At 40.3% G+C, this 18,386-nt stretch overlaps 1 protein-coding gene across 1 annotated transcript in view; it reads right to left on the reverse strand.

The window, feature by feature from the left end:
• Window positions 1-253: 253 nt before the first annotated feature.
• Window positions 254-18,386, reverse strand: part of KCNMB4 (potassium calcium-activated channel subfamily M regulatory beta subunit 4) — a 72,772-nt gene continuing 54,639 nt past the window's right edge. Inside the window, exon 3 of the mRNA XM_060113711.1 lies at window positions 254-3,603. Within this exon, the coding sequence (XP_059969694.1) occupies window positions 3,435-3,603 (169 nt within the window). The 3' untranslated portion in view covers window positions 254-3,434. The remainder of the gene's footprint in view (window positions 3,604-18,386) is intronic.

Consider the following 18,386-nt stretch of genomic DNA (forward strand, 5'->3'; position numbering starts at 1 on the left):
AGGGCTGGAGATATGGGCCAAGCACAGACACAGTAAATAAGATGCTGCTACCTTAAGAACTACTGATATAATGAGAGTAGCCCTTTGGCTGTGGATACTTTCATCTGAACTAACAAAACTGAAAGCAAAAAGACCAAAAACCATGTTTTGATGAAATTTTATCACCAATGTTGTAAGCACCCCTCAGAGGCCAGATGGACCCCGTTACCCAAAATTTGGTTTGGATATTGAGACTAATAACCACACACACATCAAGAGGGTATGAAAAGGTTTATTATTCACATAATGAATGACACTTTCTGGGAGAGTGGGGCAGTTCCCGAGTAGATCCAAAAATGACTTGACTGGCTTGGCTTTTATTATTCTTAGGGTGTGGGGCAGGGAGAGGTTTCCTGCGAGCAGGCCAGGGCTTGTGTGGTTTGAACTTCCCAGCCAGTCCAAAGCAGGGGGTACCCAGGCTCTCTAATCAGCTTACCCAGATGTGGAACAGAAGGGGAACGGGAATGGGGAGCAGAAAGGAAAAGCTGTTATCAGTCAAACATCGAAAATGGAGTCAGACTCCGTACAACAGTCAATTAAACAACAATCCTATAAACTATAAAAATCTACAATTGTTCAGTCTCTAAAGAAATCTAGGTCTACAAATCTCCACCAGCAGGCAGGGGCCTGCAAAAGCTGTGATGCCTCCCAAAAGTTTCATACGTGGCTATGTAATCTGAAGAGCAAGAATTTCCTGGAAGTCAATTAGAGGCCACAGAAGGCAGTGGACAAGGGAGTTCCTCCCAGAGAGCCAAGTCTAACCAAGGACTGTATATCCTGCCAGGGCAAGAGATCTTTGTCATCCCTGCTCAGATTTTCATCATGGCGCCGGCCATGGACAGCAGCCCATCATTCCTGTCTTTTACTGTAGTATTCACTCTCTCCTTTTTTTTTTTCCCCCAGAGTTTTAGTAGGACATATGTCCATCTAGCTGGAGATAACATGTTCCAGCAGTCCTTGAAGCTAGGTATAGTTATGTAGTCAGTATTCATGAATGGACTAGGAGCACAGTGATGGGTGGAACTTCCTTAAAAGGAAATCGCTAGCTCCCAAATTCCTCTCTTTTCACAGGCTACAAATTGGCTGTGCTTCTTTGAGCCAGCTTTGACTATGGGAAGAATAACACATTTGGTAATGAGAGGACAACAAGGTAATCAAATTCTGGATCCCTTGATTACCTTATGAAACAGAGGCTGCCCTCCCTGTCCTGGACTTCTCAACTACCTCTGGATTGCTATATGAGAAAGAAATCAACTCCTATCTTACATGAGTCATCATATTTTGGGGTTTCTGTTCTAGCAGCTTATACCATTTCCTTGCTTATATAAAAAAGAAAATTAAAATATTAAGAAGTTAAACTTCTTTACCTTCTATGATCTTAAAAATGTCTTCTTGTTCCTTCAAATTCTATCTTTACTGATAAGTATAATAAAGAACCTCAAATTTAACTGGCTACAAGCAAGGAAGACCTTAAAACTATATGTGACCTCAGTCATTCAGCATGCTTCTCCTTTTTTCCAAAAAATCAGACTACAGAATATAATCAGGTATACTCTTTGAGCCTAAATGGAAGCATTTAGTTAATATAAATGGATGAGTAAAAAACTGGTAAATCAAAACTCATCAATATATATCACCTTCTCTTTTTACCAACACAAATGTTGATGTACTATTTTTATCTACTCCCTGTACTCACTTAATCACAGATTATTGGGTTAAGATAAAAATGGATAAAGTAGACTTTATCTCTCACAATGTGATGCAAAGGTGACTTTCTCTGATTCCCAGTTTCATGTTACTCTGTGCTTCAGAATGGTTCACTGTGTTGCTAAGACAACAGGGATACTGCAACAGAAAACTGGGATTGAAGTCAAGGCACTGTAGCTGCCTCAAAGGATGTCATAAATAGTGTGTTCAAGGCCTTTTTCACAGTGAAATCTGTAACACTTGAATTGGAAGAAAAATATCATCCAACACCCTAGTCTTCCACAGAAGACAATGGCTCACTCAATTTCTTGCGTTCTAAAATTAAGAAAACACTGGTATGTGGACTAAAAGTCAGGAAATCATCATTCCACTAATACATATCTTTCTTAGAATGCTGCACAAATAACTGAAGGAAGCTTGCCCTTAAATTCCAATTTGCCTTTATTCTAATAGAAGCATGTCTGAAGAATATTAGAAGAAAGCAAAAAAGAGATTATGTTGTCAGTTTTTCCTTGACCAAAAATGTACATCTCATCTAAACAAAGGTTTGATTCCACATGGTAAATAAATAGGGTAGGTTTGATATTCACTGAGACCTGTGATTGATATTTGCAATCTGAGTTTATGAACAGATGCAAAGAAGTATGGTCTCCTCAATGAACTTTTGATAAAGGCACAGAGAGCTCATCAGCAGAGTGATGTGAGCTGGCTTGCATCTCCAGGTGTGTCCAAGCAAACAAAACAACTGCAGCAATATTTTCGTTTTAATACTGAAAACATCAAAGGAAGGACAAAGAAAATATAATAAAATGTTTAACTGATTTTGACTATTTTTTTTTCCTGACCTAAAAGAAAAAAGAAATGAAAATAGCATTTAACTAAGCTGAAAAGTGTCCTTCACATCATGTACATTCTACTGCACAGAGATAAAATCCATCAAAAATAACCTGAACAGATGAATAAAGAGGCACAGTCCTCTTAGAGCTAGGACAGGCCTTGTTCAGAATCATCTCACTCTCTTAAGAAATAATCTGGTGAAAAACAATGCAGAGGCAAAGGCCAGTGTGGAGAATGTTTTCCCAATCTTTGAGGGTTCCTTGCTGAAGAGTCACAGGAGTGACTGGAGTCTGAGTTAACAGTGCAGTTTTCCTTTTTCAAGCAGGAATCAAAAGGTACTCTTTAATAGTGGAAACTGGGGATTACATTGTGAGGTCAAGACTTGTGCAGGAATTCCTGTCTCCAAGTAAAAGTTTAATCTAGCAAAATCAAATGAAACCCGTAAGACCCTTTTTTTAAAACCCTGGTGTTCTAAGCATAAAAAAAGAAAATAGAAAAGAACACAGACCACTCTCTTTTAATATTTTTAAGTAGCATAAATCATAATGGCTTGTATTCTACACTGTACAATTATATACTGTTACTTCCCGAAGAAAATTAACTTCTATTGGATTTTCTGAAACAGATACTCCGTACAGCTTGACCCTTTAGCCATCGCTACAACACATGGAAAACAATCTATGAGGTTCCAAGTCTTCCGGTCGTGCCTGTTTCTGCTATCATTGAGGGGGAGCCTCTCAGACACCTCTCACAGCCCCTTCCATCTCCTGCGCCAGGAAGCAGGCTCTGCAGGTAGATGTGTGCAGATGAGTGCAGCTTCTGTGCTTTGCTTCCCATAAGCCAACTCCCCTTTAAGAGAACTTGCGCTTCTTCATGGCTTCTGCCTTGACTGCCAGGCTCTTGGCACAGATGGTCAGGACCACAATGAGAACGCCCACCACAAATGTCACCAGGGGCCAGAGGAAGCAATGCAGGAGGACAATCTCATCATGCGTGCGATGCAGGAGCACGTCATCTGGTCTGCAAGACAGCGGAGAATAGGAAAGAAAGAGTGGTCAACTGCCTTGCCATGACATAACTCTTCACAGAGTGGAGCTCAACTTGCTTTCTAGACCAAAGGTCATAACCATCATTGAAAGCAAAGACTTCACACTGACTATAAATACTGTACTTTGTGCTTCAGATCCATTATGAAAAGTTCTGAGGTCTTGAATCAAGTAATTGATGCATATTATTTATAATGTGATTTATATGTAAAATGTCAAAAGTATAGCAATCTCTTACAGTATTATTTTCCTCCATTCTAAGTTGCTTAACATATTCCACTTTCTCACGCATCTTTTAATGTCTGCTGAATCAGTCTAAAAATTGCTTATGGGTTGGCACTGTCAAACAAACCCAAACCCAAATGATGGTTTTTTTTTTTTTTTTTTTTTGCAGTACGTGGGCCTCTCACTGTTGTGGCCTCTCCCATTGCGGAACACAGGCTCCGGACGTGCAGGCTCAGCGGCCATGGCTCACAGGCCTAGCCACTCCATGGCATGTGGGATCTTCCCGGACCGGGGCACGAACCCGTGTCCTCTGCATCAGCAGGCGGACTCTCAACCACTGTGCCACCAGGGAAGCCCCTTGTTTTGTTTTTTACCCCTTTCACCCATTTTGCCCCTTTCACCCATTTTGCCCACTTCCCCAACCCTCCACTTCTGGCAACTACCAATCCAATCTCTGTATCTATAAGCCCAGCTGTTTGTTGTTGTTGTTTATATGTATTTATATATTTATATGTGATTCCACATGTAAGTAAAATCATATGACACATATAAGTGAAATCATATGACATTTGTCTTTCTCTATCTGACTTATTTCACTTAACATAATACTCTCAAGGTCCATCCATGTTGTCACAAATGGCAAGATTTTGTTCTTTTTTGTGGTTGAATAATATTCCATTATATATATAATATATAATTTATATGTAAAATCACATTTTCTTTAGCCATTCATCCATTGTTGGACACAGGTTGTTGTCATGTCTTGGCTATTGTAAGTAATGCTGCAATAAACATGTGGGTGCATATATCTTTTCAAATAAGTGTCTTCATTTTGTTCAGATAAATACCCAGAAGTGAAATTGTTGGATCATATGGTAGTTCTAATTTTAATTTTTTGAGGAAGCTTCATACTGTTTCCATAGTGGCTGCACCAATTTACATTTCCCCCAACAGTACACAAAGGTTCCCTTTTCTCCACATCTTCATCAACACTATTTTTGTCTTTTTGATAATAGCCATTCTGACAGGTATGAGGTTATATCTCATTGCGGTTTTGATTTGCATTTCCCTGATGATTAGTGATGTTGAGCATTTTTTCATGTACCTGCCAAATGATCTTAATTTACAAAAACAGTCAGTTAAAGTCACTATTTGAATTTAGACAGAAAGACCTATGGTGTAGTCTTCAGATCGACTCAGCTTCACCATGTGAAGGTTTATTTTTTTTATTTTTTTTTATTTTCTCATGTGAAGGTTTTTAATAATGAACAGACTAGTGAATGGTCGGATTTAATGCATTTTTCCATGCTTCTGGGAAGAGTTAGCCATCATTTTAAACCACTGACCACTTTAGTGATATATTTTGCAAAGTCTTAGCAATATATCTCAATCTTATCAATGTGGGGCTTCTATTTGCAATTCCAACATTGGTCTCATTCACGGGAAGTGAAGATGAGATACATTCCACAAGCCATGATCTGTCATCTTTGGCCACTAGAGAGAGATCCTGGGAATTTAGCTTTCATACAAGAGGTTTACATTTTGCAAGATATTTCCATTTCAGCCACAGGAAAGTCTGTTCCATTATGCTAGAGTAGCAATGCTTCCACCAGAAAATAAAATAATGCGGAATAGTCAGTCCAATTGCCCTCAAGAACATAAGAGGCTTTAGAGTACAAGAGCAGTGCATTTAACAGCAGAATGTATTCCTAAGGCGCTCTCACTAACCACAGCTCTCATAATTCAAGACCTATTTTCCCAGAAGACTGACAAAGAATGTTGGATATGTCTCTTCTACCTGTAATGCAGCCATCATGTAGCATTAATAAAAACGGTTTTGCAGACTGGCTTTGAAATTACGTAATCCTTGCCCTTTTTTGTGCATAATATCATTTCAAATCCTGCACATAAAGTGAGATTTTTATTGACATTTGATTTCAATTAAAATTTGAACTAAGTGATTGCAGAGTCATTGTAACAATTAAGCGAAAATCATCCTAGCTTGCAGAAGTTACTCCTTTTTATGAATTCCTATAGCAACACATTGTCTTCAAAACTTGTGCTACCATTAATTTGTGATATATATTAACGTGCATATCCTTTGCTTTTATAAGACCCTTGACTTTGTCATTGCCTGTTTATTCTGCACATAGATGGTGCTAAGTAATGGCTTGCTACTGGTGAAGGGGAAACCATCCCAATTGCAGCCTTGTTAGCCATGAAAATTTCAACAAACTTCGAGCCTTGAATGTGAAAAAGCAGAGGCCTGGGTCCAAAAATAGTCAGGGCACAATACAGTTCTAGTCATATTTTCCAGTCTTTGAAATCCTACCTGCAGCACTGTCATGGCTCTTTTTCCAGCTACGAGAGCTCACTGCTCTCAGACCCTCTACCTACATGGGCAAGGGAAGGTGAAAGCTTCTCGGCGTGACTTTCCTCCCTCCCTTCCTTCTTACCTTTATTCCTACCTACCTTCCTTCTTACTTTTCTTTCCCCTCTCCTCCCCTCCCCTTCTTTCTTGGATTGTTCTACTCCTGCAGAATTGATTTGTACAAAGACGAACTAGATTCTTCATCAAAGGGTGAGAGGGTACAATAATGTGAATGTACTTAATACCACGGACTATATACATATATGCGGTTAAAATGGTTTAAAAAAAGGAGGGGGGTTGGCAGAGGGGGACTTGAATTTTTAACACTCTTTTAATGAATTTGCATGTGATTTCTATACTAACGTGTTTTACAGCCAATTTTCTAGTAAAATGCTTCAGTGAGCATCTTTTACCTTTCTTCTCTAGTCACTATTGTTGAAGCTGAATCCTTTACCACAATACTGTAGTCCCTCCCCTTATCTGTGGTTTTGCTTTCCGTGGTTTCAGTTACCTCGAGTCAACTGAGGTCTGAAAATATTGAACGGAAAATTCCAGAAGTAAACAATTCATCAGTTTTAAATTGTGTGCCATTTTGAGCATCATGATGGAATCTGTTGTCGTCTGCTCTGTCCCACCGAGGATGTGAATCATCCCTTTGTCCAGCATATCCTGTCTGTTAGTCACGTAGTAGCTGTCATGGTTATCAGATTTACCGTCATGATATTGCAGTGCTTGTGTTCAAGTCACCCTTATTTTACTTAATATTGACCCCAAAGTACAAGAGCAGTGATCCTGGCAATTCACATATTCTCTTACTGTGCCTAATTTATAAATTAAAGTTTGTCACAGGTATGCATGTAGAGGAAAAAACACAGCATATATAGGGTGCGGTACTATTCATGGTTTGAAGCATCCATCCACTGGGGGTCTTTGAACATATCCCCCATCTGCAGAGAGGGGGGGCACTACTGTGTTGTACAACTGAGCCAGGAAAATTGCCACAGATGAGGGTGGTTGGAACCATTATACATATTTTCTGAAACACAGTTTGAAGAACATTTACTAAAAAAGAATGTGAGTGAAAGGAGAGAAAATAATAACTGGAAAATGGTGGACCCAGATATTTATTTTATTTAGAAACTGCTTAGCATTCCACACTCAAAAAAGCCCTTGGGGCAAAATTTGATTTTAATATTTCAAATGACAAAACAACATCATTCACTTTAGTTAGCCATGTTGAATTTGTAATCGCTTCAAAAGCCTTCTTTGAGGTAAAAATATTATATAAAAATGTACATGGTTTCTTTAAAAATAACTAGTGTCTGTTTCCATTTCATACGGTTCTAAGATGCCCCACAGTCTCCTTCGATGGGAATGAAGGGTACAGAATACGCCACTTTGGCATAAGGATTATTTTGAACTGAAGGCAACTGAGAAGAAGCAGCTTCAAAGAGAGCTCTTCACACTTTCCCTATTTGCCTAAAAGCAGGACATAAATTTGTAAAGATAGTCCTCCTCCTTTCTCTTCCTGGAAGGAGAGAAGTTAATCACTGTAGACAACTCTATACCCTAATAGCCCAGAGATGGCACCAGTGGAAAAACAAACTTTATTAACTCAGCACTTACCTTCCATTAGTTCCGCATATATTTACCTTCCTACAATATGTTGCCCTAGAAACTCAAGGTCTTTTTCCTTCATCTTGTCACTTCTCTAACAATTTATTGCTTTTTAAAAAAAAAAAAAAAAAGATGGCATAAGCCCAAGTTCTAACCACCTCTTTGAGTTGCTCATCACTGAGTGCTCTCACGCGTATGCACAGTGCACATGTTAATCATCTGCTCTGTTTTTCTCTTGTTAATCAGTTTGTTGTCAATCTAATTTACAGGGCTCAGGGCAATGAACCTAAGAGGGGTAGAAGGAAAAACAGTTTTTCCTCCCCTACAGGAGAAACTATTTCTCTGCAGAGTAATGCTTAGGTCCATCATTCAGTCATAGGATTTACTGAGATAATCTCTAAATTGTCCTTGTGATATAATTAAAATCTGGCTCTTTCAAACTGGGACTTTAGTGCCATAGTTGAAGGGAATGTCCCTCCTCTGCCTCAGCTTCCTGCAGTTTTACCTTACCAGGCAGATTTCACATGGGTAAGCAAAAATTATTTCCAAAGGGCTTTAGACTTAGAATGCTGTTTTCCATAATTCCATAATGCTGGGACTAAAGAGAAACTTTAAAAAAACGAATCACTGTTTTCAGCATTTGGCAAACTAGATAAATGGCCTGATGAGATCTGAATATTATGTTTTAAAATCAGGATGGTGATGAGGATGTAGGCAATAAGCAACAAACAAACAAAAAAGGATGATTACTTTGTATCTGAGGACTTCAAAGAAGTAAGCAAGAGATTTGTTTGGGGTTGTTTAGAAACACTTTTAAGCCCTGAGGAGGGATGCATACAAATATCATAAAACAAGAGTAAGTGCTGTCTGTGGGTTCCCTTAAAAATACTTTCCTAAGGGTTGGACTTACCCTGAGTTGAGCTTTGAAAGTATATTGTGGACTTCCCGAGTGGCGCAGTGGTTAAGAATCTGCCTGCCAATGCTGGGGACACAGGTTCAAGCCCTGGTCCGGGAGGATCCCACATGCCGCAGAGCAACTAAGCCCATGCACCACAACTACTGAGCCTGCACTCTAGAGCCTGCGAGCCACAATTACTGAGTCTGCGTGCCACAACTATTGAAGCCTGCGTGCCTAGAGCCCCTGGTCCACAACAAGAGAAGCCACTGCAATGAGAAGCCTGTGCACTGCAACGAAGAGTAGCCCATGCTTGCTGCAACTAGAGAAACCCTGCACACAGCAACGAAGACCCAACGTAGACAAAAATAAATAAATAAAATAAATAAATTTATTTTAAAAAAAAGAAAGTATATTGTGATAACAGTAACCAGCGTTTTAAAGTGCTTACTACCCTCCAGGTACTCTGGTAGAACATTTAATCTCTCTTGATCCTTAAAATAACCCTGTGCTGGAAGAATGTTTGTCATTTTATAATCAAAGGAACTGAGGCAAAGAGAGATTAGTTTTCCCAAGATTACACAACTTAAAATAATGATCTGAAACCCTATGAGTATGATTTTTAAACCTGTACTATTTACTCCTCAGACAGCTTTTCTCAAATTTGAATCACCTCTGCTGTTTGCTGTAATGCAACCTCCTGGGTTTCAACCTCTAGTTCACTATATAAGAATTGGAGGTTGTGGTATCCAGAAACCTACATTTTTGAGAAGCTCTTGGGTGACTCTAAAACATAATAAAGTTTAGTAAGCACTGTGAAAAATTCAAGTAGTTAAAAAAAATGTGCACTGGGGCTTCCCTGGTGGCGCAGTGGTTGAGAATCTGCTTGGCGATGCAGGGGACACGGGTTCGTGCCCCGGTCCGGGAAGATCCCACATGCCGCGGAGCAACTAGGCCCGTGAGCCAGAACTACTGAGCCTGCGCGTCTGGAGCCTGTGCTCCGCAACAAGAGAGGCCACGATAGTGAGAGGCCCGTGCACCGCGATGAAGAGTGGCCCCCGCTTGCCACAACTAGAGAAAGCCCTCGCACAGAAACGAAGACCCAACACAGCCAAAAGTAAATAAATAAAATTAAAAAAAAAAATGTGTACTGCATGAAAGTGCCCTGGGATAAGACAGGAGGGCAGCAGCGGGGCTGGTAATGGGAGCAGGGATAGGGGATGGAAATACAGACCTCAACGCTAGATTTGCCCGGGGAGGTGGACCTTTGTCCTAAATGGTAAAAAGGCACCGCATAGGCTAGCAGCAGACCTAGCTATACCAGACGAGAAGACAAAGATTTGGTGTGTATCATCCTCAATATAAAAAATAGGTTCCCGGGCTTCCCTGGTGGCGCAGTGGTTGAGAGTCCGCCTGTCGATGCAGGGGACACGGGTTCGTGCCCCAGTCCAGGAAGATCCCACATGCCGCGGAGTGGCTGGGCCCGTGAGCCATGGCCGCTGAGCCTGCGTGTCCGGAGCCTGTGCTCCGCAACGGGAGAGGCCGCAACAGTGAGAGGCCCGCATACCGCAAAAAAAAAAAAAAAAAAAAAAAAAAAGATTCCCTTTGACTTTGTCTTACCAAAGGAGATTTCTTCTACCTCACAATGCTTGTTCTGATGGCTAACAGGAAGAGGAAATGGCGACCTATTTTTTTTTAATGGACTGGAAAATTTCTTAAACTCATCTTAACCAGTTCGTGTAAAAATCTGAACTGCATTACAGTTTACCAGTATCGCATGATGGTAATTGTACCCATCAAAAGACAAGATGATCTCCTTCAAAGATCCTATAGGAAACAGAAATCTTTCTAGATTTATTATCACAGGTACTTCTTATCTGAGCAGAGAAATTTCCTTTTCATGCTAGAAAGTTAAAATTTTGGCCCATCTCTAGCAAGACTATAATGACTTTTTTGTGCCAACCAGACCCCTCATGGTTTGTCTTATTTTCTTCACACATTTCTAATTTATTTCATCTTGCAAAATTCTGTCGATCTTTAGAGTACTCATTAAACCCTTTTAGGAGAGGTGTGTGTCAATTATGTACATTTACACGTCAGATATACAATAAACACTGGAAACTTTTTAAATTGTCAAGCTTTACCCATATTTCTATGAGAAAGAATATGCTGTATCATTACCAGAAATTGCACTTATGTGTTTTGATGAAATCTCATTTTAAAGTCTATAAATGCCTCGTCATTATCACAATCATAAAATAATTCTGCAGGCATAATATCAGTCCAATATGCCAGGCCTCTGGTATAGCAGCATAGCCAAATGACATAAAAAAGGTAATGATTTCATCCTCTGAACCTTCTGAATAGGTGCTATCTATTCCTGCTCTAAATCTTGCTTATTATTTGTAACATGACCTACTTGTAAAAAGAATCTGAAATAGATAAAAATAAAAACAAAAAACTTAAGTACAATAAAATCCTTAAACTGACAGTAAAGAATAAGTGCAATGTAATTAGGATGGGGATAATATAGAAATCCCGGGCTAAGAAAAGCTCCTACCTTAAGCATAAGTGCAACTTACCTCTGAGCATCCCAGTGCCCAAGGAAAAAAAGAACAGAGATGAGTTACACAGCTGCCATATAAAAAAAGGAAGCATGCCAATTCACCAGATCGAACTTTTTGCTAGGGCTAAACTCCATAAATTAGGTTGTATGTGTTTTTACATAAAGAAATCTGTATAACACATTTAAAGGGCCTTAATAGCAGTTTTACAAAGCTGGTTAATGAAACCATGTGAGGGGTTTTCAAATACTGATTCCAAGGTCTCAGTTCTACTGAGGTTTTAAGTAAGTTTTCAGGCAAGGCTGACGATTACTCACATCTGGGAATACCTGACCTAAACAATGCTTTTTATTTTTTTCCCAGCTTTACTGAGCTACAATTGATATACAACAAACTGCATGCACTTAAAGTATACAATTTGATGAGTTTGACACATGTATACACTTGTGAAACCATCATCATAATGAAGACAGTAAACATGTCCATCACCGCAAAAGTTTCTTTGTACTCCCTTGTAATCCCTCTCAGTCACTCATGCCCGCAACCCTACCAACAATGCTTTTTAAATACCAAATGTATCAGCCCAGTTTTTCACAATAACTGAAGAGCAAATCGTTCAAGACTGAAATCACTGAGGAGCAGTCTCTGTTATTGGTTGAAAGGAGAGTCTTCTGTCAGGTTAGATTCTGACGTGGAAGTGACAAAATGATACCTCACGCAGATAATTTTGTCTGCCTGGAGTCGGGCTTCAGACAGCTCTTGAAAGTTTTCAGCAAGACTCTATGCTACGCACTTTCTAGAAGGAGACTGAATTAAAATGCACCCCATGAAGAAACTGACTTGATCTACTGTCATGGTTTTTAAAAGATTTTTTTTCTACCGACAGATGCTGAAGATTAGCTGATAAAAACATTGAATTTGGTTTTGGCATAATTGAGCTGTCCTTACTGAGAGTAATTAACTAATGTGTTTGTTTAGTTGCTGTTTGAAGCAATCATAAGAACTTGCCAAGAGAGGAGAAAAGTCTGTTTATCTTCTTATATGATCACAGGAAATCACCTAACAGCTAATCTAGTTATCAAGTTATTTCTATGAGTTACAGTAGGAAACAGGGACCAGAACACAGAGACCCTTTGCAGTATTCTTTATGGTGATTTGCTCTACGGTGAGCCCATTTTTGTCCACGTGACTTCAACAATGATATTGTGATAAGGGCTTTTAAAAGCTTGGGAGGGGGCTTCCCGGGTGGCGCAGTGGTTGAGAATCTGCCTGACAATGCAGGGGACACGGTTTCAAGCCCTGGTCTGGGAAGATCCCTACATGCCGCGGAGCAACTAGGCCCGTGAGCCACAACTACTGAGCCTGCATGTCTGGAGCTTGTGCTCCACAACAAGAGAGGCCGCGACAGTGAGAGGCCCGCACACCGCGATGAAGAGCGGCCCCCGCTCGCCGCAACTAGAGAAAGCCCTCACACAGAAACGAAGACCCAACACAGCCAAAAATAAATAAATTTAAAAAAAAAAAAAGCTTAGGAGGTATTCTATCAATATCATGGCTTTGCTCCATACATGGCACCTATCTGTGGATGTAAGGCTGATTATAGGTCTATAAATGTTATAAACATCCTTACATTTTCTTAACTATTTTCTCCAATTAGGTGAACTCAGAGTAGTAATGTTTTATTGTGTAAGAGTTGTTCCTCAAGCTTGCCTGTTCTTCATGGAGGAAATTAAAGTGAGACCCAAACTTGCAGTTTCCAGAAAGAGAAATTTGCATTGAGCAAAACTGGCAGGTATGATATTTGGAGCAATAAAGGGTTAAATTAATTATAAATAGGAAAGATTATACTTTAAGTCCACCCTGATGGAAAGTTCTAAGTCTTGGAAGTGTAGGACAGTATTTCAGAACATGAACTTGAGTTAGACGAACCTGGGTTTAAATATGGGCTTTACAACTTGCTAACTACATGATCTAAAGAAAAGTATTTAATCCCTGAGTCCTAATCTTTCATCTGTAAAATGGGGATAATAATACCTACGTTATAGGGTTCTCCTGAGGAGTAAATGAGATAATGCATGCAAGGTGTGTAGGCAGATGGCTGCCTAATAGTGAGTATTCAATATTCCATAAGGAGTGGTAATGTTGATGACTGTCATTACAAATTTGGGGCTCACAACTCAGAAAATGATTTTAAAATGTTGGCAGTAACATATCTCCTACAAATGTCTTCTTCAGTCTAAGACTGCCAGGCTGAAGTCATAGGAAATTCTTTCGATCAAATTAAAGTTCCTTTTGGTATAGATATCCTCATTCCCCTCAGCCTCCTTTGCCCCTTGTAGCCATCATTCCAGTCCTATGCAGGCAGGCTTAAAGGTAACAGTGTTAAGAAAGAGAAAAGGTTTAACAAGCTAACGATTACAGTTGCCCCTGAACAAGTTGGGGGTTAGGGGGACCGGACCGATCTCCACACAGTCAAAAATCTGCATATAACTTTACAGTTAGCCATTCGTATCCCAAGTTCTGCATCCATGGATTCCACCAACCTCAATACTATGGTACCATAGTATTTAATGAAGAAAAGCCCATGCATAAGTGGACCTGTGCAGTTCAAACATGTGTTGTTTAAGGGTCAACTGTACTTTCAATTCTAACATATGCACCTCGGATACAGACAAGCAAGGGAAAAAAAATCAATAACACTAGTCCTTTGGCTAGGAACACAAATATCCCCTAAATTTATCCCAAGCCATCATTTAACAACATTAAATTATTATAGTGGTTGGGCTTATTTAGCAAACATTTTCCTACTGATTAGGATGGTTGTCTCTACAGATGCAGCCCAGACAAGCAACTGTCTCAACCCAGTTCTTCTAAAACAGAGGCCTGGGAAAACGATGGCAGCTTTGTGCTCCCAGAGTAAAAAACTTCTTTTAAGTTCTTATCCACACTGTGTAGTAATTACTTTCTATACATCTGTCTGTTTCCCCAGCCTGAGTCTAAGAACCCTGGGCCCATTACGGATAATCCCTGCCTGAGAAAATCTCTCCTGAGTTTTCAGGAAAAAAAGAGGGATTATTGCCAAGACCTAAAAACCAGGAGTATGCTTATGACTTTTTGTCTTTAAAAAAGGCAAATCAATGAATCAATTTTATCCTAGATTCAGCCTGGCATAATTATAAATCCTGTTTTTGTTCCATTAAAACAAATGGAAAAAGAAATTTAAACTATCTAGCTAGTCTCTAAGGCAGACCTAAGACTGCATTAAATTTGCATGAAATCCTTTCCTCTTCCACCCACCTCTGTGAGCTGCTCAGGAAGAGTCACCTGTATCCATGACTGTGACTGCTGGAGAGCATGACTTTCAGCTCCCCGGCGGCATCAAAGAAGAGGAGGATTTTGTAAAGTGGATGACTGTTTTGACCCAGCAATTCCTCTGAGTTTTTCTTAAGAAAAGCTGTTCTTTGGGGTAATTTGGCTTGTGGGTCTCTGAGTTACCAGGTACGTTACTTATTTCACATAGGGTTGTAAGTGTTTTCTGGGCAAAATGCTTAAATTTAAGGTTTAAACAGAAATAAACTAGAGAAAAGAAGACATCTACATTCTATTTGAGACAGATTATTCCATAATAGTTTTCACCTTGTGTACCCTACTTAGTTTGGGGTTTTTTTTTTTTTGTGGTATGCGGGCCTCTCACTGTTGTGGCCTCTCCCAATGCGGAGCACAGGCTCCGGACGCGTAGGCTCAGCGGCCATGGCTCACGGGCCCAGCCGCTCCGCGGCATGTGGGATCCTCCCGGACCGGGGCACGAACCTGCGTCCCCTGCATCGGCAGGTGGACTCTCAACCACTGCGCCACCAGGGAAGCCCCCCTACTTAGTTTTTAAAGTGAAAATCTAATACCATTTTAAATCAATGGGAAAGATGGGTTGTTCAATAAATTGTGTTGGGACAATACTGATCATTTGGGGAAAAAGCATTCGTTCCCTATCTTATTCTTTCCACCAAAAAAAAAAAAAGGAAAAAATCCAGATGGATCAGAAAGTTAATTGTAAAATACAAACAGTGAATGTTCTAGAAGAACATCTGAATGTTTAAAAATAACCTTGGGGGGCTTCCCTGGTGGCACAGTGGTTGAGAGTCTGCCTGCTGATGCAGGGGACACGGGTTCGTGCCCCGGTCTGGGAAGATCCCACATGCTGCGGAGCGGCTAGGCCCGTGAGCCATGGCCATTGAGCCTGCGCGTCCAGAGCCTGTGCTCCACAAAGGGAGAGGCCACAACAGTGAGAGGACCACATACTGCAAAAACAAACAAACAAACAAACAAAAACCTTGGAATGAGAAAAAAAAAGGTCTTTGTAATGAGGTTTTTTGATATAAGTATGTCCCAAATATTCTACTGGACTTACTTATACTAAGAAATTATTCATTGTTTATCAGAAATTAAAGTTTAACTGGGTTTCTTGTATTTTAGTTTGCTAAATTTAGCAACCTTAATTTCTAAAACATGAAATGTAGAAACTATTAAGAAAATATGGATGATCCAATTATAGAAATTTATACATTTTTGTATAGCCAAAAAAACTCCACAAAGACCCATAGGCAAAAATAAAAACAAATAGCTAATATTCATATGAAAAGATACTCAATTCTTTTCTTTAATAAAAGAAGAGCAGGGTAGTGTCAGTAGTCAAGATGGTGGAGTAGGAAGAACCTGAACTCACCTCCTCCCAAAAGCACACCAAAATTACAACTATTTACAGAGCAACAATCTATGAGAACAACTTAAAGACTAGCACAAAAGTTTTTCCATAACTAAAGATATAAAGAAGGAACCATGGCACTTCCCTGGTGGCACAGTGGTTAAGAATTCACCTGCCCATGCAAGGGACACGGTTCAATCCCTAGTCCGGGAAGATCCCACATGCCACAGAGCAACTAAGCCTGTGGGCCACAACTACTGAGCTTGCGCTCTAGAGCCCGCGAGCCACAACTTACTGAGCCCATGCGCCACAACTACTGAAGCCCGCATGCCTAGAGCCTGTGCTCCACAACAAAAGAAGCCACCACAATGAGAAGCCTGCTCACTGCAACGAAGAGTAGCTCATGCTCGCTGCAACTAGAGAAAGCCCACGCGCAGCAACGAAGACCCAAAGCAGCCAAAAAAATAAATAAAATTAAAAAGAAAAAAAAGAAGGAACCACAAGATGGGTAGGAGGGATGGAGATGACATATAGTCAAAATCCATATCCTCAGGTAGATGACCCACAAACAGGAGGATAATCACAGTTGCAGAGGTTCTTCCCAAAGAGTGAGAGGTCTGAGCACCACATTGAGCTTCCCAGCTTGGGGGTCCTGCACTGAGAAGACAAGCCTCCAGAATGTCTGGCATTGAAGACCAGTGGGACTTGAGTACAGGAGAGTTGGTGCAACACAGGAAACATAGACTCTGTGCTTAGAGGGTGCACATGAAATATCATTTGCTCTGAGTGCCAGCAAAGATGTAGTAATTTGAATGCAGCCTGGGAAAGCCCATTTGTTGGTCATGGAGAGCCTCCTGGAGAGGAAGGAGGCAACTGGGACTCCCCCTGGGGACACAGACACTGGCAGGAGCCATTTTGGGGGGTTTGTTCTACCATGAGGACATTGGTGCTGGCAGGTGCCATTCTGGAGTCCTCTCTCTAGCCTATTAGTGCTAGGGGAGTATGTGCCCACCAGCAGGCCAGCACAAGCGCTGGGTCCTCCTGGGCAGGCCAACAGTCATCTTACAAAGGCAGGGTCTGGCAGCCAATTGTGCTGGGGCTAGGCCCACCAACCAGTACATCCACAGTAGTTGGCCTGTCACAACAGAAGGGTGCATGCAGCCCACATAGAGGGCACCCATAGAGTAAATAGCTCCAGTGACAAGAGGGGAGTGTGCTATTGGACCTCATATGACGTCTCTTACATAATGCCATTTTTCCAAGATCAGGAAACAACTAATCTACCTAATACATAGACATAAACACAGAGAATTAGGTAAAATGAGGCAACAGAGGAATATGTTCCAAATGCAGGAACAAGACATAACCTCAGAAAACAAAAACTTTAAAAAGGGGCAAAAGCAAGCTACCAAATAAAGAGTTAAAGGTAATGATCATGAGATCAATAAACTCAAGAGAAGAATGGATGAACACAGTGAGAATTTTAACAAAGGGTTAGAAAATATAAAGAACCAAACAAAGCTGAAGAATACAATAGCTGAAAGAAAAAGTACACTAGAAGGAATCAGCAGTAGATGATACAGAGGAACAGATCAGTGACCTGGAAGACAGAGTAGTAAAAATCACCCAAGCTGAACAGAAAAAAGAAAAAAGGATTTTTTAAAATGAGGATAGTTTAAGGGACTTCTGAGACAACATCAAGCATACTAACATTTACACTATAGGGGTCCCAGAAGGAGAAGAGAGAGAGAAAGGGGCAGAGCATGTATTTGAAGAACTAATAGCTGAAAACGTCCTTAACCTATAAAAGGAAACAGATATCCAAGTCCAGGAAGCACAGAGAGTCCTGAACAAGATGAATCCAAAGAAGTCCACACTGAGAGACATTGAAATTAAAATGGAAAAAAGACAACTCTCCCACACCATATACAAAAATGAACTTAAAATGTATGAAAGACTTAAATGTAAGACCTGAAACCTTAAAACTCCTAGAAGAAAACATAGGCAGTACGCTCTTTGACATCGACCTTAGCAGTACTTTGTTTGGATATGGCTCCTCAGGCAAGGGAAATGAAAGCAAAACTAAACAAATGGGACTACATCAAACTAAAAAGCTTTTGCACAACAAAACAAAAGACAGCCTACTGAATGGGAGAAGATATTTGTTAATAGTACATCTGACAAGGGGTTAATATCCAAAATATACAAAGAACTCATACAACTCAACATCAAAAGAACAAACAACCTGATTATGATTTAAAATGGGCAGAGGACCCGAATAGACATTTTTCCAAAGATGACACACAGATGGCCAACAGGCACATGAAAAGATGCTCAATATCACTAATCATCAGGGAAATGCAAACCAAAACCACCACTAGATATT

This window comes from Mesoplodon densirostris, chromosome 11 (genome assembly GCF_025265405.1).
Source record: "Mesoplodon densirostris isolate mMesDen1 chromosome 11, mMesDen1 primary haplotype, whole genome shotgun sequence".
Taxonomy (NCBI): Eukaryota; Metazoa; Chordata; class Mammalia; order Artiodactyla; family Ziphiidae; genus Mesoplodon; species Mesoplodon densirostris.